This window comes from Lepisma saccharinum, chromosome 1 (assembly GCF_977018435.1).
Source record: "Lepisma saccharinum chromosome 1, izLepSacc3.1, whole genome shotgun sequence".
Taxonomy (NCBI): Eukaryota; Metazoa; Arthropoda; class Insecta; order Zygentoma; family Lepismatidae; genus Lepisma; species Lepisma saccharinum.
This window is the reverse complement of record NC_139229.1, coordinates 95,951,804-95,976,739: the sequence shown is the minus strand read 5'-3', so window position 1 is coordinate 95,976,739 and position 24,936 is coordinate 95,951,804. Positions and strand designations below refer to the sequence as shown.

Below are 24,936 nucleotides of genomic sequence, written 5' to 3'. Positions count from 1 at the left end.
GCCGAAACAGGATTATGTCATATATTACAAAAACCTCCAGTTCCTGATGAATCATGGTGTTCAAGTGACCAAAGTTGGAAAAGTTTTGAGGTTCAGGCACTCAAGATGGTTGAAACCATATATTGATACAAACACAGAGCTTCGAACATCTGCAATGAGCCAATTTGATAAGACCTTGTTTAAATTGATGGTCAATTCTGTGTATGGCAAAACAATAGAAAATGTCAGAAAATATACCGATGTTAAAATAATTACTGACCCCAGCCGGAGCAAAAAATTGATTGCAAAGCCCAACTTCAATTACAGAAGAATTTATGATGAGAATATGGCACTTTTCAACATGAAAAAAACAAAGATTAAGTTTGATAAGCCTATTTATGTAGGGGCTGTGATATTGGAATTGGCCAAATTACACATGTTAAAATTGTATTATGATGTGTTGAAGCCTTTTTATAAGGATCGTGTAAAACTGATGTACATGGACACAGATAGTTTTGTTCTTGATATTCAAACAGAAGATGTTTATCAAGATATAACACAGCCTGAATTGTTTAAATATTTTGATACCACTGAACATTCAAAAATTAAACACCACAACAAAAAGATGCCTGGCAAGTTAAAAGATGAGACACTTGGTGATGTTATTGTGGCATTTGCTGGGTTAAGGGCCAAGATGTACAGTTTTGAAACATGTAGTGGCGCTGTTGCCAAAAAGGCCAAGGGCATTGGCAGAGTGACTGTAGACAAAGAGCTTGAATTTGAAGATTACAAAAATTGCCTCAAATTATGTAGCACAATCAGAACATCAGAATCCAGAATTCAGAGTGTGGATCACTTGTTGACTACAAATATTGTAAGAAAAGTGGCTCTGGATCCACATGATGATAAGAGATGCATTTTATCATGTGGCATACATACTCTACCATGGGGTCATTGTGATTTGAAAAGTGGTAATCAATGCCCAATTACAGAGCATGATTTGAAATAAATAAACATGCCTATGAACTTATTTGGGTTCAAAAAACAGGCTATTATGGCCCTGCCAACACCACAACCCTCTTCTGATATGTTTTCTAAACTAAGTGCTTTGTTAATTATTCATCTGAACAGCATACTTACAGATGTTGATGATGAAACAGGTAAAACATTGTACCTATTTAACAATAATTTAAATCATTACCAATTACCTGTAGGTGGTCAATTGCAATTTATTACAACCCCTGAGGGTAATGTCAAGATTTCAATAGGGAGAAATATTTATAGAATTAAGCACTCAAACATGATTTCTGGCACTGTATATACTGTTTCTGCTGGTGACTGCTTATATATTGAGGTCCCGGGATCCTATGACAAGCTTATACCTTTTTTTATAGAATTAAGAATTAGATATTCAATAATAAATAACCACTAAATCAAAATGACTAATGATATATTTGGCCATACAAGACATGAAGTTCACAGTGATGAGATTCTGATGCTTGATGTCAGAGTCAAGAAATTAAGAAGTGATTTACAAGCTTTACAAACCACACTCAATGCCAGTCTTCAACTAGAAATTACAAATTTGCAATCACAATGCATGGACCCTCTTCTTAAAATTGATTCAGAACTCAAATTGCTGCTTCAAAAATATACTGACTTGGCCACATTAGATAATTTTCAAAGTTTAGAAGAAGCTGTAGCAGCTCAAGCCAAATTTAAGACCCAGGCCACCAACTCTGAGCAATTGAAACAACAATTGGAAGAGCAGATAAATAATGTCCAGACACAGCTCCAAACAATTGTCAAAAGCATAAAATCACAAGAAGATTTTGATCTAGTGATTTCCACTCTAAAGGAACAGATTCAATCACTCCAGATACCTAATCTGGACCCCTTGAACAATGCCATAGCCGAGGTTAAAGAAAAAATTGAGACACTTGAAAATTTTATGAACAACTTGCCATCTTCTGATGCTTTGAGTGCAATAACTCGGAGTGTTGCCAACATTAAGCTGCAACTTGAAACATATGAAGATTTTGGAAAAATTCAAAGTACCATAACCCATCTTGAGGGTACAATAGCAGCAGTGCAAAGTGATTTGACAAATGTACAAGAATCTCTAGAATCCCGCCTGCCTGGTATTGTAGACACACTTGTCAGTGTCCAGCAACAGATCACAAAGCTTGAAAACCTCAACACTGAATCTGAGCTATCTCACTTTCATCACTTGATCGATGATATCCAAACAAAGCTTGAAATTTTACAACAATCAACACCCACTCAGGCTGATATAGCACTGCTCCAAAATGCTATGCAAAATGTGGCTGATGCTTCTGAATTAAATAATGTGAAATTGGCACTTGAATCTTTGCAAAATACTGTATCAAATCTGCCTACATCACAGGAACTTAAAAATATTAAGAGAGCTGTGAAACGCATATTGAAATCAGAAGATATCAAGAATATCCAAACAGAGATCAAACAACTTACTCAGACAGTGGCCACTCTACCAACGAATCAACATATTAATGAACTGCATGCCCTGTTTGAGGATATCAGAAGACAGGTCCATGATCTTACTGCTCAAAATTCAAAATTGGCAGTTATTGAAAATTTGCAACAAATTGTAGCTAATATCAAGCAACAGCTAGGGACCATGGAATCCAATCAAGCAAATGCTCTGTCTGTTTTTGCCACCCAGCTTCAAGAGATTGTGCAACAATACAAGAAACTTGTTGTGGACATAAAAATCAAGCCAGGCCATGATGATGTTGTTAGGACCATCAATGAGCACCTTGAATCTGTAACAAGCAGATTGCTTACAGCAGAAAAAGAAATAACAGGCATAATCGAGAATCCTAAACATACAGTAATTCTTGAATTGTACAGCATCCCCAACAAAGAATATGATTCTCCATTTACACCAGGTGGCAAAATATATATGCTGTCCCCTGCTCAATTTTATTACCAGTTTTTTGTTGGGGGCACACTGAGACCAATCAAGATCAAATATTGGCTTCAACCACAGGCACACCACTACCCCACCTTATCAATAACAAATGCTGACAACAAACCAAAAATCACCAGTGTAGAGTTAGAGGATTTTACAGATCCCAATACATTAGAAACATCTTATGCTGAAGATGATGGCTCTCTGGAATTTCTTATACAAATAGGAGACAAATTATATTTAGAAAATCCTGTAGTATCAGCTGCTGAACACCCCATAGTTGCAATATTCTTGTTTTCATATTATGTCTAGACAAATTATTGTTGATGAATTACACAGACAAGCCAGACATAATTATAAGAGACTGCCAGTAGTCACAAAAGGCATAGATGATTTATGGCAGTGCGACTTGATTGAGATGGCAAGTGGACAGCTGAAAAACTTAGACAAAATCAACAAGGGCTACAAGTATCTACTCACTGTCATAGATACATTTTCAAAATTTGCCTGGGCTGTGCCACTCATATCCAAGACTGGAAAATGTGTTACAGAAGCCTTCAGGACAATCATCAATCAGAGTGGAAGATCACCGCGCTATTTGCAAACAGATAATGGCAAAGAATTTTATAATTCTGTGTTCCAACAATTTATTAAAATCCAGTCAATAAAACATTACTCGAGTTACAGTGATCTCAAAGCCTCAATTGTAGAGAGATTCAACAAAACCCTAAAAAATCTTATGTATAAACAATTTACACTTCAAGGTAATTATAAATGGCTTAATATTCTTCCAGAACTTCTACATAAATATAACAACTCGGTCCATTCCACAATCAACATGAAACCCTCTGAAGTAACTTCATCTGATGAGCAAAAATTGATCAGGACTGTTTATTATCCTAGATACCAGCCAACAACAAGAAAAGCCAAATACAAGGTGGGTGATCAAGTAAGAATCAGCAAACATAAGCACTTATTCAAAAGAGGCTTTACAAGAAACTGGAGCACTGAATTATTTACAGTGGTTCAAATTAAACCTGGGACCCTTAACACATATATAATAAAAGACCACCGAGGAGAAATTCTCAAAGGCCGGTTCTATGAAGAAGAACTCAACAAAACTAAACAGCCTGACACATATCTCATAGAAAAAATCATCCGCAGAAAAGGCAACAAGTTATTTCTCAAATGGCTAGGACTTCCAGAACACAGCAGGATCGATGCAGACAAAGTGATAATATGAGCACCTGGGATGTTATAAAAAGGCTGCCAGAACCTGAACAGCAGATTAAGAGAAATGGCAAGTTGCTGCCTGATAATATTAGATGTCTTATTGTTGGGCCATCAGCTTGTGGTAAAACTACACTAATGATTGATAATTTTTTATTGGCACCCAACTGGTTAGACTGGAAAAACAGGCACTTGTATGTTTTCTCTAAGAGCTTGGAACAATTAAAATATCAGCAGCTGATGAAGCTATATGATGGACTGGATATTGCCACTTTTGAATCAGATGTTAAGCCACTTCATGAATGTCTCGATAATTCTGTTGTTGTGTTTGATGACATTATACTGGATAATCAAAACAAGGTTAGAAATTTCTTTACACAGGGCCGACACAAAAACATTGATTGCTTCTACCTGGCACAGACTTTTTCTAAAATACCGAAGCAGCTGATCCGAGACAACAGCAATTTTATATGTGTGTTTCATCAAGATCATACCAACCTCAAACACATACATGATGAATATGTAGGTGGGGACTTGAGCTACAATGATTTTTCCAAGTTTTGCAGTAGGTGCTGGAATCAAAACAGTTATGGGTTTGTCACAATTGATATGACAAGAAAACCCAATAGTGGCAAATACAGAAATAAAATCAACAATTTTCTAGACATTGAAACATATATAAATAACCATGAAAAGGCCAATCATTGATGATCTTAAATTAAGAGATTATCTTGTAAAAAGATTTAAGGGATGGAAATCAGAGAACCGAGGAATTTATGAACAACACAAGCAAACAGAACAGCCTATTATTGATGCTATTAGTGAATTAGGTAAAAATATCAAAACTGTTACAGAGCAAAATCAAAATTTGATCACAGAGCTTGTACCTGTAGCTGCAAGGAACATATTAGATTATCCAATCACCCCACTTTCCAGTATTCATACACCTAGTCCTGTTGCTCCTCGAAGAATTGAAGCTACTCAGGATCCTATTGAATTGGGTCTTCTTGCTCAAAAATATTTAAGCACACCTAAAGACAACAAAGATGAGGTCTTTGGCTTATATGCTGACACAGAGCGTGATGGTAGCATCATACATAGAATTGGCAATTTCAGAGTAACATTTATGGGAGATGATATAATTGTATATTCAGAATCTCATCTTGGAGAAAAAGGTGGTTTTGTTAAATATCCTGGCACACCTGGATTGTGGGAACTGATGACTAGGAAGAGGCCTGGCAGCTATACAGATCAAGATTATGAGCATTACAAAGAAATATTAATAAAATCAGATGCTCTATACCAGAACAATGATCCCACACAAAAAGAGTCAAGTCTAGCAGTGGAGCAAAATACAACAATTTAATCAAGCCCATATGGTCACAGATCAAGACAGGCAGTGGAATCAAACAATACAACACCCTGCCTAAAGAATTTGTGTGGGTTGATGATGTCAGGAAACTTGTAGATAGGTTATTGGTGATAGCTGGGGAGGAAAATGCTGGCAACCACAATTTTTACAATGAAAAGGTTGGAAGTATGGACATGATAAGCACAAAATTGTCTAATTTTATAGTGAATGACACTAAGGGGATTGGATATCTTATAAAAATTATTAATACTCTACCACCTAAATTTTGGAATATTTCTGAGGGTCGGGGGTTGGTTAATGACATTATAAAGAAGCTGCCATTTGAACTACATATTCCAGGCTATCAGTATTGTGGTCCCGGTACAAAATTGGACCATAGATTAAACAGAGGTGATCCTGGTGTTAATCCCCTAGATGCTGCTTGTAGAGACCATGACATAGCATACAACACACATTCTGATCTTGACAAGAGACATGTTGCAGACAAAAAATTAGAAGAGGCTGCATTTGGTAGATATGTAAGCAAAGATGCTTCTTTGAGTGAGAGAATAGCAGCATTGGGAACCACCATAGCTATGAACACCAAACAAAAACTGGGGTGGGGGTTGTAAATATGTATATAATATACCTAGGATGAAGGCCAAGGGTGTTATGTATCAAATACCTTATGCAGGTCTTAAATCTCTTAAAACTATTGATAGTCTTTTAACCAAAAAGCAGCGCAAGAAAAAAAATTCTTGTATTGCCAAGGGCCATGGTATGAAATTGTTGCCTAGTACCCCCAATTAAAAAAATTACAACAATCTAGAAAAAAATCACATGTGGGGGGTTTCATATTTACTATCCCGGCCATCTTAGCAGCACTTGGGGCTGTTGGGAGCTTGGCTGGGGGATCAGCTGCCATAGCAAAAACAGTAATAGATGCCAAGAAAAATAGGGCAGAATTAGATGAATTGAAGCGCCATAACCTGGCCATGGAGAAACAAGGCAAAGGTGTTAAGAGAGCCATGAATAAGTTTAAAAAAAACAAGAGCCGCTTACAAACCAAGATATTGAAGCTTTAATCAAGCCACTGGGCATCAAAAATTTTAGAGGTGTGTACATGTCTGATACTTTGCCAGAGCAACCACTCAACAAAGAGTGTGGCATTGTTAATTTGGATAAGTACAAAAATCAGGGCACTCACTGGATTTGTTATCTTAAATATTTAAAAAATGAGGCATTTGTGTTTGATTCATTTGGAGGTGTTCCACCTGAAAATTTAGTAAAATATCTAAAATCAGCTAATCTTTATTACAATAATGCCCGTGTTCAAAACTTCAAAGATGTTAATTGTGGACATTTGTGTTTATCTGTTCTTAGATATCTGTCTCAAATAAATAAACCATCAATTGAAGATTCTCAAAAAGCCTTGTGGTATTTAAAACATCATGGGGGTATTCCATCTCACCAGCCAAAATTCAATATTGAAACTTAGATTACATGATGATATAGTATATCCCAAAACAATAGCTCTCAGAGCATTTTATGGCATGTACTTGATCCCTAATATTACACACCACAACAACAAAATTCCAGTAGGGGATCAAAAAATTGTCATCACTCCAGGGCAATATAATCTGTCCACTCTAAATGCTCAATTACCCAGAGGTATAGTATTAACTCAAAATTCTGTCACTCACAGAGTAGAGATTGTATCTGCTACAGAAACAGTGGATCTGGGTACTATAGGAGAGCTGTTAGGATTTGAGAACAACACAAAACTTGAACCAGCCATCAAACACACTGCTATTAATATACCTAAATTCTTAGCCATAGAGACTCTGAATATTCACTGTAATGTGGCCGAGGGTATGATCACCAAATCAAATGGTATAGGCACTCACAAACAAACTGGCATCATTGCAACATTCAAACCTAACTCTGAATTTATGGAGCCAATCATCTACACTCCATCCCCAACATTATATTTTCCTGTGTGCCATAATAGAATAGATTATATTGAGTTGATGGTCACTAATGAAAAAGAAGAATTAGTTGATTTTGCTGGAGCCACAACAACTGCAATCATAGAGATTAATATTTAAATAAAAATACATACAAAAAAAATGGAAAATATTGAGAGTTATGAGCTACAATCATTCCCCCCAAACAGGAGGACATTTGCAAATTTAAATCAACCCAACACAGAGATTGAGGTTGATCTTGATGTAGGGGATGGCTTTATACACCCTCACAGAGCAGATCTATACATCAAATTTGATGTTGTAAAGCTCGATGGTACAGATTATCCGGCAAATTCAAATATAGGATTGGTGGACAATTTTGTGCCACATCTGTTCTCTGAAATTGAGATCAGAAAACATGGTGTTGTTATAAACAGAGTAGATTATCCCGGCATTATTTCCACAGTTTTGGCTACACTAAAATTATCCAAAACCGAGGCTTCTTACTACAAAATAGGTGGATTTGAGGCTGGTGATAAAATTATATCTAAGAGCCACACAGTGCTGTTCCCTATGCGCCTGTTGCCAGGATTCTTCTCAGATTACAAAGATATTATGTGGAAGGGTGGTTTAAGAATCACATTTAGAAGAGCTGCCAATGATAATAATGCTTTGATGAGGTACAGTACATTAAACTCTACAGGGGAAGCTATGCCTAATACCCTACCTGATGAGGGCAAGTGCCTTATTCAGACTATGGAGCTAAGAATCCCGGTTGTTGAATATGAAGCCAGTTATGCTCTTAAATACAAAGCAGATATAATAAAAAATCCACAAGTACCTTTACAATTTTATACATATCAATGTGTACAGAAGCCTGCCGCTGGTACTTATTATGAGTTTGATGCTACAAATTCATTCTCCAGTATACAATATGACATGCCGGATTTTGTGGTGGTACTGTTTCAGACTGGAAGACACAATAATCAGGAAAAAAATTCAAGTAGATTTGATAACTGCAACATCAAGAACATATATCTTAAAAATGGCAGAAATGAGGTATTCCGTAGAGAAAATTATAATTTAGACATTTCCAAGGATGATTTTCTTAAATTATATGAAGCATTTACAGCATACAAAAGGGTCACTACTGGCAATACTGACATGTATTACACACCTGATGAATTCAAAGCACAGAGACCCATGTTTGTCATCAACACTTCCAAAAGGAAACAAGTTGTGGTTAATGACAGGACAAACATTAAAATTATCTGTGAATTCCACGATACACTCCCTGATGACACCATATGTAGTGTTATTCTTATAGGGGAAAAATCATATATTTATGATGTAAGAAATGAGAGAGTCACAGAGCAATTCTAGAAGATTTCTGCATATTACCGGACCGGAAGTAAATGTAAAGGGTGTGGGTGGGTGAGAGTGGCTTTTTGCCTTAGTTTTTAAGTGTAGTCAAAACAATATCAAGAGGGGCATATTTTTGACAAGCTTATGGACAACAAACTGAGAGATGTAGCTTTTACACACATGGGCAAATCTGTCTGGGGGGGGGTTCTTCATTTCTACACTAGAATTCAAGATTCTTGGGATTTTGACAGAAAAACACACTATAAACAATAAAATCATATGGGTACTTGACATAATTTTAAGTGTGGGCAAATCGGGGCATATGAACTCTTCTTTTGTACACTAGGATTCAAAATTCTTAGAATTAAGAGCATATCACACTTGAAGAATTGGGGCTTATAGGCATCTTGGCTTAATTTCAAGTGTGGGCAAATCGGGCTGTTTAATCAAATGAGCTCTTCTTTTGTACGCTATAAGTGTCCTCATCCTATTGTATTTTATACTACTGGGACTGAACCTATAGTTTAAAGTGGGTTCCGAACCACTATGTGCCTCCAGCGGGTATCGAACCCGCCACTCCTTGATTACAAGGCGACGACGCTACTGCGCCATCGGGGAGGCCTAAAAGTATACGTTCAAACAGGGGCAATTACCGTTGAACATGTAACAGATTTTTCCGAGAAGGAACCATGTATGTGCTTCATTGGAAATAGAACGAACACCTTGTTGTTAAGCTTTTAAATTTGGCGGCTTTACCATTCAGCTTGGATCTATTTCGGAACTGCAGACAGTTCTTATCTGAGTGCAACAACCCCTTCCCTCCCACCCCTCCCTGGAGCATCGTTACGAGCGAGTGTATCTGTAGAAAACCTGCTGGAACTGGAGACAGGAAGAGGGAATTTCTAGGAGTGACAATTCACTTTTGCACTTGCTTTGAAAAGACGAAACTGCCATTCTAAAATCTGCTTAGCGATCTGTCAGTTAAGTACTTCTTTTATTGTTCTTGCTGTTAGCGGAAACTTCAGCCCATGTTCATTTGACGAATGTAACAACTATTTTCTCAAATTTTATTCAGAACCAAAAATGAGCTAAAAAAAATAGTACATTTTTTGGCGCGACTGGGGGGGGGGGCAAAAATATCATATTGCCCCCTCGATGATGAATGGGGCGCATGATGCCCCCCGGTTCCGACGTCCCTGCTTTGGTCCCATTTTGGCGATACTCTGAACACTTGGGGACCTTAACCTTTGGTGTTACAAACAATATTTCTGGACATACTACTTTGACCAGAAGCTATACCGTGTTTGTTACAACCTGTCCCGGTTCCCGCGCTAGCTGGTCGCTGGCTTTTCTCCGTGCTGGGGAAAGTCAAAGCCAGGCAGCCAATTAAAATGCGCAACGTCGCAACAGCGTCTACGTAAGCGCCTCTCTTTTGGCTTCCATTCGCTCCTCGCTACCCAGCAGACGATTTTTTCCTCGTTTCTCATTGGCACCGAAACTGTCGAGCGATCGCTAGCGCGGGAAACGGGACAGGTTCTAAGAAACGCGGTTTTTTTTATAGAGGGGTCCACGTCAGGCACAGGTAATAAAAATGGGACACTTCGATATGGATATACTCGCTTCCTTGCATGACGTCACGTGTGTTGCCTAACTCTATGGCGATTTGGTGGATTTGAAGCAAATTTTCAATGGCAATCTCTGACACCGCTGTAGTGTTACGCAACGCACAAAACGCTAGGTAGGGAAGAGTGTATTTTTTTTGCTGATGACTGTACGTAGATGGTGTTACTTCTCCTCCAATGTTGCCACGGATGGGCCATATTTCCTTTCTCATTTTACACCTAACGGGTTATCGAGTTTAGTTTATATTTAAGTACACACAGAGACAAAGAAGTTTGTTCGGAATAACCGAAAAATACAAGGCGATTCATAAGTTTGTTAAACATTTTAGAAATTTAATACAGATAACAGTGGTAATTGTGATGCCGAGAGAACGACAATGCCAGAGACTTCGTGTCTCGGAGCTTTCTCCAAACAGAATGTTTAATTTGTAATGCAACGTGTGATGATGCACTGTCTTGTATATGTTTTAATGAATATCCTATTGTTTTTAATGTTTACTCTATTTGTTTAATTCTAACTTCTAACGGAGAATCATCAGGCAATGAACACATGATTAAAATGAACTCTAAAATAATTATAGCACGTTCTAGGTTCAGAGTTAGATGAGACTGACGGCTCTTCTTTCACGAACTGCATTGCCAATGACGTAATTAGCCTGCAACTTCTATACGGGTAATTACACAAACTAGCAACACCACTCCACGAAAATACATAGGCAGTCAAGAGGCTGGCTGTACTTTGGAAGTAGGCGGTGTACCCGTAGGAGAATACCCGACTCTGGGGGATTTTGAAAAATCTAAATATATAAGGGCTCGAGTGACACCTCGCTTGATAGATTTCTCAATTTAAAACAACGTTAGTAGGAAACAGTTTTTGGTTCGGTCGATGGTTTTATAAAACCAGAATAAAAACCTAAAATGTATATTTACGAAGTAGAGACGCCATTAAATGGTAAAATAGTTTTTGGCTACCAATTCGTAAACTTTAGAGTGAATCAAAAAACGTTTCCTGTGAAAGTTGTTTGAAATTAAAAGACCTTTTAAATTAGGTGCCACACGCCTAACCCCCCTTTATAATTTAAAATTTCAAACTCTTCAGGTGCTCTAATAGCGGGCCACGACCTAAATCCAAAACACCCTCTCGAATCGCCTCGTGAGTTGTCGTTTCGTGCACACGAACAAACTCTTGCAGTGTGTAGAATATATTAAGGAGAACAATGTTATTTAGCATTCTTTTCATAGTAACTCGTTTCGACTCTTCCACCTCTCGAGAAGCTACATTTTCTATCCTCTATGTATGCAACGTGGAACAAATTCAGGTTGTCATTGGCATTTATTTTTGCTATGGAACAACGGTATGTATAAACAATAATATCAGCTGAAACGTCGTCATTGTGAATTTGTAAGGTAAATCTCATAACCCCAATTAGATATGTATCAAACATAGGTCATGTGTTTTATTTAATGTTTTATTATGAGTTAGAATACGTAATGTTTGTCCACAGTAGCGGCGATTGGATGCCAAAAGTTGGGGTGCACGAACAGCTTACTTTCTCTTGATAGACAAGGCTTTCCATTAAGAGATTATAGTGAGGGGGACAAAAAGTTGTGGGAGCAACTGACCCCTACGCCCCCCTAATCGCCGCTACTACTTGTCCAGAACATGGAGTCACTCTTTCGATTTTTTTACACTGTATGTCGGCAGCGCACCAAATCCTTTAGTAAAGTCTAAACTAGTGGCAACCATGAATATTTGCTGTTTGATTGCACATATACATGATAGAAAATGTCATTTTTCGATTGCTTGTGTGGCCAAAACGTGATCTGGCCGAGAAAAACATTACTAGGGAACATTGTTCGCCTTGATGTCACGGAAAGATTATCAGTATTGCATATGTGTCCGTGTATGAGGGAAAGGTGTATGAAATTTACTGCTAACATTTATTTTAGTAGACTCTTAACCTAGGACTGGCTATAACCGAAACTATTATAGTTTCATGAAAACGAATAAAGCTAGATGTTACAGTTCGAGAGACTATTAATGCAGAATTGAATCTTTTCAGCTGACACTGGGAAAACGCTGGTAGTTCGCCATTGTGGTCTTGATAGTGGAACAGTAACAGTAGACACGGAGTTAGTGAGGATGAGTCACTGTGGGAGCTTCGAATTTGACGGAAGGTATCAATCAGAAGAAAAAAATTCTTCAGAAAGTGCAAAATGAAGCATTTTCAAACAGATATATTTCGAACACAGAATGCGACGTGAAACTGCAAACATTTCTTGCGATATTGTCTTTCAGTTTCACACCATTTGTAACCACAAGATACTGAACGTGTAGCCTACTGTGTTGAAAGTTCTTACTGAATAAATTGCTATATATCACCGGTGTCTAGGGTTATGTAAATCAGAGAATAAACTGATGTTTTGCACAAAACTTCAAGTGAGATGTACAGGCACTTAGAAAAATATATCTGCCAGTATTACCTTAGTACAATAGAGATATAATCATTCATACATATATGAATAGCCTTCGAAGAACTTGTGTATTGTGCTTTCTTGTTGATAAAAAAGAGAAGCTTCACTTAAGAAACTATTTACAAGAGCTTGATTTATATTTTAAGATCCTAGATTTCAGAAATCTACCGATCCTTTATTAAACATTTCAGTCTTAAAAATGTAAATGTGGCCAGAATCAACATGTTCTATGTTTGCACAGAATAATCACAACACAATATAGATAAACACAATGGAGAACGGTTAGTTTAGCGTGGTAGGAAGCCAGGGATCACAGGTTCTAAACATGCTGAAGCATAAAATATTAATTCATCGTGTGTTCGTTCATGTGTTTGCTCGCTTCACCATTCGTTCATCGCCGTGATTAACCTAGAGAATTCAAAAGCGAGGCAAAATTTTAAAAAGGTGTAATTAACAGAACTTGAAATGTGTCAGGATTTATAAAATTCAAATAATATTCATGCAGTGAATTTTAAAGTAGTTTTATTGAGAATAGCCTACTATAATACCAACTGTGAGTTAAAATTTCAATGGAAACATAGTTAACAACATGACTTGAAAATGTGCAAGGGAAACAGTTGAGAACCGGGGATGAGTTGTTGCTGCTTGTAGAACACAGTACACTTCAGGCTCTTGTGGTTTTGTTTAAGTTAAGTTTTCCACACAGAAAGATGTTTCAAGTGTCATTAGGTGTGTATGTACGTACCACAGTGTGCACGACACATGTTACGCTAATGGTAATTTGATTTCAGATGACAACAGGAAGAGACTTACAGTGAGAGGATGTGCCCTCGATAGTGGCACCTTGACAACTGATACGGAGATTATAAGGATGTCACATTGTGGAGGTTTCTACTTTGACGGAAGGTAGCCCAGCGCCCTCTCCCTTGTGCACTGAAAAAGTCTTAGATGGCAGCACTGTCACAGCTTTATCTCACCATGCAATATGATGGTGTGACTAAGATTAACGTGTCTCTCTGCTACCAATGTCCATCTTTACTTTTCTGGTCATTTTTTTGTGTAACCTTTCTTTCTACACTCACCACGTTTTAGTAAGGTGGACCACTACACGTGCATGTTGTGTTTGTTTAATCATTATTCTCCTTTGCACACATCTGATTGCAACTCCTTTAAGTTAGTTTTTCGACAATGTGTGAAAATGTACGACTATATTGCAGGTGCACTTTAAATCCTTGAAAACTTAACTCTCCATTCCGATGTTGTGGAACCTTTTCACATTTTGGGAGCAGTTAAGAAAACTTAATTATGTGTTTCACACGTTATCAAGCATCTTATGTACACATTTGTTTGAACACGTTCAACATGTACTCACCCTTCAAACGCCTGTGTCCTTCACTGTGGTACAGAGGAAAGAAACCTAGTGTAAAGAGATCCAAGGAGAGTAGTTTTCGAAGGTTTAGAGTGGAAACGAATGCCACAAATTTCTTTGTTTCTTGTTTACTTTGTTCAAAGAGTGTTACTGTCCCTATTATCTATTCTACCTATGACGGAAAGGGTCTATTTTCATAATGTTGTCTATGCATTTAACTCGAGCACTTGTAATTCAATTTGAACTATTCATTTAGTAATCATGTAACTTTGAAAAAAACATTAAACACATCAATGGTTTCACAAGTTTAATTCAGTTTTATGTAATGTTATCCATCCATGGAGAAAACATTGGAAAATATGATTTATTTTTGTTTTGACTATCTGGAACTAGATGATACAGACATGTATTGGACTTACTCTATTGATGTTCTGCAAGCGATCCTATTGCCTCACTATTATTAATGTTTTGAAAGGAGTGTCAGCTTTATCAATTAGCAATCACTTGACATGAATACGAGCCTCCCCGATGGCGCAGTGGTAGCGTCGTTGTCAGGGGATCCCGGGTTCCATACCCGGTGGAGGCACAAGTGGTTCGGCTCTCACTTTAAACTGTATGTCCAGGCCCGATTAGCCTTACATGTGCATAAAGTGGACTTAAACAACAAATCAATCAATCAATCAATTGACATGAATACGTACTTGCTTGCATTAAACTTCGCTACAACCCACAATAACTTTCATAAATAATAAAGTAACACAATTAAATATTACAAGATTATGGTGGTTTATTACTAAGCAACTGCTTCTTCATGAGAGAATCCTAGTAAACTATATACTAGAGATATCTCCAATATTTACATTGTTCATTTTGACTTCTTATGAGTAATTGAACTTTAATCTCAGCTTTAACGAAATAATAAGCAAAGTATCGTCTCGTTTTTGGAATGTTTTGCTTAAATTTAAATAAAAATTAAATTTTATATGCCACTTGTATAATAATTCTATTTTATCAAGTACAATACTCACTTTAAAAGAACATCAAAATTTAAGATAAATTTGCAACACATGATCTATGTTTGCAAGACATTTCAATATTTTTTAAATGATTTGCTTCGTATACGAATCAAGTTTGGCACAAAACCAGAGGAAATGAATAATCTTGAGCAATATTATGATTCATCTACTTAGTGAAATGATGGCATGTGGTGGAAGTTATGCCTTATCCAATCTTATGATTGTTACACGAGATATATTCTTCAAACTCATAGATAATGACACTACTTTTCAAACGGAATAGAATATGAAAGGGCCGACCCCGTGGCAAAGTGGTTAGCACATCGCGCTACGACGCCAGGGGTCCCGCGTTCGAATCCCGACATGGATGTTTGTGAGTGTCAATTTCATCATATCATCACTTATCCCCATCTTCGCAAATTAGCCAAAAGTGGCACAAAAAGCGAAGTAAAATAAAGCAAATCAATCAATCAATCAAAGAATATAAAAGGCAGGGTTTTTACAAATATTCTCATGGACCAGTTTTCCTTCAACAAAAGTCAATTCAAATAGTAATCTTGAGAGCTGTAAGATCTTTCAGGGTTCAGTTATTGATTTATTTATTAACTCTTATTCTTTACCAATTTGACAATCATCTGAGACTATTTTCTGCCTTTGAAATATTCAGGATACACTTTCTGTGGAATTTATACCTTCAGTGCTGTCGTCTGAAAAACATACTCAACACGTGATTTAACAAAATTTTCACAATGTTCAAAATCCGGAAACTTTCTTCTGTTACCATAGAAGTCAATATTTAATGGGTGATATTCAGCGAACAACTCCCACCACAATTTATTTCGTCATATTTTGAGCACACAGATCAGACCCTGTGTTGCAACATGCCGAGTAAAAACTGTGTATATGGTCTTTGCCGAAGTGATTCAAGGTATGATTATCGTGATCATATGAGAAATGTGAACTTTTTATCTTTTCTGAAGCCTTACAGAAACCGTGAAAAGTGATGAAATACAAACTATCTCCCTGTAAGAAGGATTCTCATAAGCTTCCCTTAACATACGTGAATTTGTTTGCCCGATTTCTTCCCAGGGTACACTGCGTGATGACGTCGAGTTGAATATCATCCATTGCAGTTTCACACTTTATTCATGAACTTTGTCATGCAAGTACACTCCTACACCCAGGCACATGTATTGCACAGAAAATCAATGTCATTCACTGTATCAAATTTCCAAATCGCATATAAATTGATAATACAGAAGCCATTTTCAACGGAAGTAGCTTGTGTACTGTTATACATGTGCACAGCTTATACGAACTATTATGTTATGATCAAACTCTCCTCAAAGCACTTTGCTCCACATTCTGTTCAAATATGATTTGGCATGTGTGTCCAGTCCAGTTACACGATACAGTTACCAAATTTGATAGGTTGAGTTTTACTCATATTGAGTAAAATTTCGGAAATGAACATACTAAACAGTGATTCGTACATCAACTTGAAATGTGGGAACTACGTTGCAAAAGAAGGGACTTTGCATAATATCTTTGTGAGAGTATACGTCAGCATTTCTCATTCCAGTCGTCTTCAAAGATACGGGTAGCAAATATCCATTATTATTTTCACTCATGATTCTTTCACATCCTGTGGCTTTAAATGGGGAAATCTTACAGAAAACAAGAAAACATCTGCTTTTTTCCATGGAATTTTGTAGATTCTTCAACAAAGTGAGTGAATATGATATGACCATGCCTTTATTCCAAGGAATATCCTTTATTCAATGTTCTCTTTTTCTGCGCCTTCTGTATATAATGCACGCGGACCGCATAGAGAACTGTGATTCTGCCAAATAGGTTTTGTTGAAGTTTGTGTTTTCTCTCGCGGGTTTTGCTACATTCTCTTTGGAACTATTGGAGCTGAAATTATTATCTTATACCATTTTATAGCTCTCGTTCTGCTCTACAAAATGAGACTATAAGATTTTAAGTAGCTGCTCAAGAAGAGTGAAAATAACTTATTTTTCTGTCCAATTTTATAACAAAACATGAAAGAAAATGAAGGAAAAGGGTGCTGTAGCATCAAAGAGGGGGTAAAAAGGGGATATTTGTGCTATCTCACGAAAAGGTGCAACAAATGTCATGATTCCATGTCCTAAAATACATATCTCAAACGATCGTTATGAAAACAGCTACATTTTTTAAAACGTGCTACACCTTAAAATCCGTTCCCTAACCATAACTTTTGCCATCAGCTTTAACCCGGACTCTAAATTGTCCCAAACACTTCAAATAACCTTGAATATGACGGACCATTTAGGTGTAGCATGCTTGTGGGCGAATATTCTACATGAACACACACCAACATTTAAAACAATAAAAACCACTGTACATAAACATATAATTTAACTAATACGAGATTAAAGGTAGCTATAATCTTTTAATTCACGAACTAAAGTGAATACAGTTACTACGTATGGGATCTATATTATATATATATATATATATATATATATATATATATATATATATATATATATATATATATATATATATATATCTGTTTCAGTGTTTTAACCAATATGTTGTAACTCAAAAGCATTATACTTTTATTGATTTTACTGTCATATTAAATAATTAAATGCTATTTTATGTAATATGCCGTATCTATAAATATTTGTTTTTGAAGAATAGAAGTTAGATAGATATCTACTTTAAAGCACGTGATCAACATCTTGTAACGATCACAACTGTGCATAGAATCAAATATCGCGATGTATACGTGACAATCGTGCACAAGCTAACGTCTAATTTGCACTAAACACGCACTTTGCATGAAAGTACAAAATACTAATCACAAATCTAATAGAAATGTAAAATCACTTGCTGCCAGCTACCGGATCTACGTACAACCTCCACAATATTTTCGAACTAAGAATGGACATACGTACATATAAGCAAGGCATAACCATGTTTTTCCCATGCTGTTAAGCTGATTCAATACAGAATCATCCTATGATAATAATTAATGTATATAACTTTAGTACTCGTAAATCACTTTTTAATTATCGTAAACTTATCATTTTGTAAAAGGACAACAAAACAACAGTGAAGGTAGGCCCTTATGATATTGTATTATTATGTTTTGAATGCTGATTCCTAGTTATTTTTCTTCTTACTTCTCCTTAGTGCACAATAGATGCTATAATCTAAATATATTCTGCATGTTAAATTTATCTTCATCATGGGTCCACCATTCAACATACTTTTTTATTACATTTTTCTTACCATTATGTGTTGAACTAAAGAAATGTTTCATTTGAAGGATTTGATCTTCAATATTGTAAATAATACATTCACTTACTGCAAGAATGTTCTACATCACTAACATTAACTTTCATTACTTTCATACCTTACCAACGGAAATTTTCTGATATTTGGTGACTGTTTTGGACTACTTTGCTTGTTTTTGTGAGAGTGGGTGATTTTGACGCAAACAAAATAGATAAAAGTTGTTAATACTCAATACTATTTGATTTAAGGTTGCTTTTACATTTCAATCGTATTATTATAAATATTATATTAATTACACATTCTGAAGTATTCATATTCCATGTTAAGCCTTAGCAACAGATACGATAAATTTGAATAATAGAACTTCATTATAATTCATTTCATTATATCTGATGCTCTAAATATCTAAGTTACCTAGGTATATACATTTAGATGCCTAAGATTTAATAAAATGTCTATATTATTTTAGAGTGTGATTGTATTTTAAACTTATAAAGTTTGGTCCCTTTTCTGGAATTGAAAATGTTCCTTGAAAATCAACTATATAATTTTATTACTACTAATTAGAAGTTATTTTTGATTATTTAGTTAGTTATTATGTGTGGCAATAATAATTTAGTCACTTTACACAGATAACGAATATATAAAGTATGAATGGTCAAAAATTACTTCTAATTTTTATTTCAGTAAAAGTTTAATTGTTGAAAAATGAGTTCTAAAATTTGACATATCATATTTCAGGTACGTGAGAGGCTGTCTACAAAGCTGTGACGACGCAGACGCATGTAATGTGGCAACACAACGAACTGCATCTCAAATATCTCTGTGCATTACCTCTATGCTATCTTTATTATCATACCTATCTATGAGATAATATATATTCAGTATACAGCACGTCGACACAATAGAAATTTCCACCCGAACATTTCTTGAGCTTTATCACGAGCTTGAAGTATGTAGACCATATATACTTACATCTAGTGATATTTGAGACCAATACAATTTTTTTAAAACAACTGATATATATATATATATATATATATATACATAGCTTCAACAGATAATTTCGTATATTTATTATCATACACTTTTTCAGCACTGGTAACGTTTTAGCGCAGAACTTTCAACAGGGTACAATAATAGATTTCAGCAGAGTTTAAATAGAATAAAAATGAATAGTATTTTAAATTGTTATAGGTAGATAGTTAAAAAAATCATGATGTCAAGGTACTTTCAAATTCAGCACCATAAATATTCTCAATAAGGTAATTAGATATAATTTCACACGTCATTAAGACAGAAATTTCCTACAAGTATATTATCAACACCTCTTCGAAAAATTAAAAAAAAATGCTAACAACGTTAAAATTAATATTGATTCAACAATAAGCAAATCATGAGAATTGTCGAGTTTAAGGATTGTTGCTACAATAGCATATATTCTTAACATTTAATTGTCAGGCGTTGAGACAGATTGTACTAATTTATTTTTATAACAATTCTTCTTGATACGTGTAAAATACTTATTGAATTTTTAAACCATTAGGAAAAATTCAAATTAAACACAATCATGAATCAATGTACAGAAATGATATTATTTTGTCGCCAAAATTTTTAATAATTTAAGTAACATGAGCGACATTTTAAAATTTAAAACAGTAATTTATTCTTGTATCGATTAGTGACGCAAATAGGGCATTTAAAAACATATGTAAATAGCTTTATAAGGTAAAAATTGACATGTATAAAATTAAATATACTCACCCTACTTTGCAATAAACCTGTGACATCATGAAAACTTCTACACACATTTATGGGACACAATATTTGTTATCGTGTTGATTAAACATCAATATATACAACATTTAGTAGTGATGATTCACTGAATCATTTTTGGCATCATCAAAGTACCTTAGAAGATTCGAATAGTTGTTCTGAATAGAGTACAGTTACATGAATGTATTTATAATCTTATAATGTGTATAAAATATATATTTAAGGATATATACCAATGAAAAATTTAGATCAATTTAATATGTGTGAAATACGTAGGATGGCAGTGTGAATATGAGTTATGTGAAGAAATTAATATCATAATGAGCCAAAAGTAATTGAAACTAATAACTTTTAAAACTTACTTACTTTTGGTTTTCATACATTGTAAAGGAAAATGGTATTGTATTTTTCAATACGTTTGAAAAATTATATACGTGCATATTTATAAGGAATAAGAAATGATTATATACAAATTTCTTCCTCATATATTTTTGTTACGCTTTAATTTCTACACACATATTACAACTTCGAATGTTAAAATATAAATTCTTGAAGGAACTAAGATATGTGAATGTTTTCACATATAAATGAGAAAATTTTAAGCAATTGGAATATTTCTTACCCATATAACTAGTCTAACCTGACTTTGTCATGTGTATTGCCTCGTTGCCAATACAGAGCAATTATAATTTCATCATTTTTCATGTGCTTGCACAATTTCATTACATATAATACTTTCATCCTTGTAAAGATAAATTCGTGTTTAGTTATTCTTAACTGTTTATTCTGTCACGATTCCGTCTAATTTATTAATTTTAATATTTTTGCACAATATAGATCTTAAAAGTAGAAATTTCTGAATATATATTCAACTATCAGCTTCTTCCTTATTAGGGAAGAGATTGTATTTATTTATTTATTTACATTTTACTTGGGATTACCGCTAAGCAGTTTTTCCCATATCTATCGGAAGAGATTGTAGAAGACCACGCTTTTCAATATCTCTTCTTCTAAATTATTATATTTTCTATTTCACAATAATTCTCAAGCACGGAATGTTAAACGAGAGGAATACTAATATAGAAATAATGTAAAAGTTTCTTATTAAATGGGGGGACCATAATAATATTTTTGAAATATTTATTTTCTTAAACTGGCTCGATTTGAACCATATACGAGTGCATATAAATATGAAAAATGAAATCCATAATTGGGAAAGTTTTCGAGATAATCCCATGTTGCATGTGGTTTAAAGAGAACATTTGCAGCAGACTATTCAATATTCATTTGGTCAGTTACGGGTCGGCATAACAATTTCTCTGGGATTTCACACCTAATGAACGACTATCCAATTGATCATACTAATTGAATGCAACATGGTACCAGCAGAAAAACATGATCTAGCACAATGGACTGAAATTTTTATGACAACGTTGTACACGTGAAGTTCACTTCTGTTGTTAAGTTAGCTGGTCGTTTGTAAGGTATTGGTGAAGAACTATTTCGTGCCTGAAATCATAACAATAAGATAATGGATATAGCCTGTTCCATGCACAAGCGTGTTTTTAACTATGCATGTAATACCTAGGTATATAGATAACCAAGCATGATTAATTGTTCGTCATTGATTTACTAATTGTTCACCTAGTTAGTTTTAGAAGTAATTGAAAAATCAAGGATTATTTTATAAAATTATAGCAGTTGAAAGGTCAACAAGGGAGATGAAAGAAGAAAATTAGAACTTTGAATATGTAGGTACACAAATGTTACATCGTATATACAAAATCTTCGCGAGTAGCCAAAAGGGGCTAAAAAGTGAAGTAAAGATGAAAGAAATCAAATCAGTGTTAGAATACTATAATCGTAATTTCAGTAACGGATTAACTCTAAACCAGTATCATTTGCATCACCACAGCAAACTGACCTGTGAAGGATAACAGCATCTCCCAGATATACACACACAATGCTGGCAAAGTAGCCAAGGGAAAATAATTTAACTTCTGGAAATTACACGAAGTGGAAAAATTCATAATTGTGAATAATAATAATAAAAATGAAAAGAACACACTCAGCGTTTTTTTCATTTGGAAGTCCTGTCACATGACGTGTCTCCTATTTATTCCATTATCGTTCCAGAATTTTATACAATATAATTTTTGTAGCCAGGCTGAAATTTCAATCCTTTCTTAGGATCTATTACGTCACAAGTATCTTTGCTCACTGTCAAAATTGATTAATTAGAGAAAGCATCACATATTCATGAAAAATGGAACATATATTTACATTACATATGGAGACGAATTTCGTCACTTAAAAGCGAAATAGTGCAATAAAATTAAAGTGTGATCCATACATGATCGTAATATATTGTTTTCTTCCAATGTTCCAATGTTAAGTTTTGCTAAAAATCTTTCTGATGTTAAAAAATTACGTCTATGTATTGAAAAGTTTAAGAATTCAACTACTTTCCACTTGTAATACTTACTTTAAGTTTAAAAAAACATATATATATATTTTCCAAAGTTGCTTTTTCAACAAGCACCTTACTTTAAGTCAAACGTTCTTGAATATTTTAATTCAACTTTGCATAAACAATATAAATTTATTTGCACCTCCATAAAACCAATGGAATGTGTGTGTTATTCTGTGCATTTGTTATCTACGTATTTTATAGAAACTGCGAGTATTGCATAGGGAATAGTCACAAAGTAAAATCCAGCATACCACAGAATTTATTACGATGTACCTGAACTTTAGATATTAGTACTATTCCCCCGAGTTCTACAGTTGACCGTAGAGTAGTATTGAACTTCTAAATGGTAAAATGTTTTCTTGCAAATACGTGACAAGGGGTGATGAAGTTGAAACTTTCCAAATTCTGTCTGAAATAATGCTATTAATAAAAAGCCAGGAATATTTTCAGTGGCAGTGATACACGCGCACACATACACGTAAAATATCCGGAATGAAAAGAAATATAATACACACACACACACACACGCATATATATAATATACAATGAAGATAAAATGTTACCTTTCTGAACCTGCTCTCCGGACTCCCCAGGTTTTTACTATAGATATATTAGCTATGCAGATTGATTGACCTGAAAAATATAATTACTGTTTTGGGTACATGGATTCACAGTATCGACGCTATCTTGGAATATATTGACTCAGTCGAAGAAAAGAGCTGGAGTGTTCTTCTTACATAGCAGAAACACTGGTCATAAACCATTTTGTACAGGAGCAATAGGTTGGGAGCCGCTGCTGTAGAATATTTGTTTTTAAATCCTCAAATATTGAAGATTTGTGCTATATTGTAAGGAGAGAAGCACACGACCGTACTAACTAATGGTGATTTCTTAGTTTTTATAGTTCCGTTTCTCACCTGAAACTATATTATAGCAATGAGAAATAATATATTTCAGGTTCATATTTCGGTCATAATATTTATAAAATATTCTGCAAATTACACATACATATCCATAGTTTCAAATACATGAATGTCCACAAATGGCATTCAGTGTTGGATGTACATTAGCCAAAGTTTTTATTTAACAGCAACTTTCACACAGTACCAGCGGTCACTTTGCACAGTGCTTACAAATTTTTAACATAAACCAACTAGCAGGGTAAGATTTAAAGTTTTGCTATTACCCCAGGATAAAAGAATGCGGCCCTATTCATGATTTTCTGTGAAGTTTCTGTAAATTGTGGACAAGATACACACCCTGTCTCATCTAGAATTAGATGCATGCATAGTTTCCACAGTTATTTTGTTTTTGAGTTTTTTGTGTACTGACTTCCTCTTAATTATATGGATATGCTAAAAATCGCCACCTCTAACTTTGACGCCTCACAGAGCTAATGACCTAAGGTAATTCTGCCACTTCTCATAGGTCTTGGGCTTCAACCCCTGCCTAGGAAAAAAGTGCAAGAAACATCGTAACAAATTTGTGAAAAAAGAATGTAGAATAGTGTATTCCACAATACGACAAGAGTCTCAGTAATAATGAATTCAAAATACGTATGGAGAAATTTTACTGAATATAAGCATTTACAAGATAGATCTTGTAAAATACAAGTTATATGTGTAAATTAATAATTCTGAAGTACGATGTGCAATGCTATCTATATATTTTATATAAGTAACTCGTTGCAGAAGTAATAAGACGGTTGTCCCGAAAAGAAGGCAATATATGTGCCTAAATATATTAAGTTTGGAGAATGATTCATCTTAAGATAATATATTAGCTAGAAATTTCGCGAAATATAAAATTATAGTACATATTGTATGTTGCACGTTAATAGATATAGCCTTATGTATGAAAACAATAGCTGTAAAATGTGGCTTGTTTTGTAAAGTTCAAATACGGTGTATGTATTTATTGTTAACACAAAAGTACCGCTGCCTTTTATGGAAGTGTATATTGCAAAAGTATGTGTCAAATTGCTTGTGTACAAGATTATTTTAACACACACAAATGAAGGAAATAAATGTATTTATTACATAAGAAACTTTGTTTTGTCTTGCTTATTA

General features: G+C 34.8%; 1 protein-coding gene across 1 annotated transcript in view; it reads left to right on the top strand.

Moving 5' to 3' along the window:
• The window catches only part of LOC145985105 (uncharacterized), a 138,868-nt gene extending 117,573 nt beyond the window's left edge, over nucleotides 1–21,295 (top strand). Inside the window, exons 4-5 of the mRNA XM_083118717.1 lie at nucleotides 13,734–13,848; nucleotides 19,360–21,295. Of these exons, the coding sequence (XP_082974843.1) occupies nucleotides 13,734–13,848; nucleotides 19,360–19,492 (248 nt within the window). The 3' untranslated portion in view covers nucleotides 19,493–21,295. The remainder of the gene's footprint in view (nucleotides 1–13,733; nucleotides 13,849–19,359) is intronic.
• Nucleotides 21,296–24,936: the final 3,641 nt, after the last annotated feature.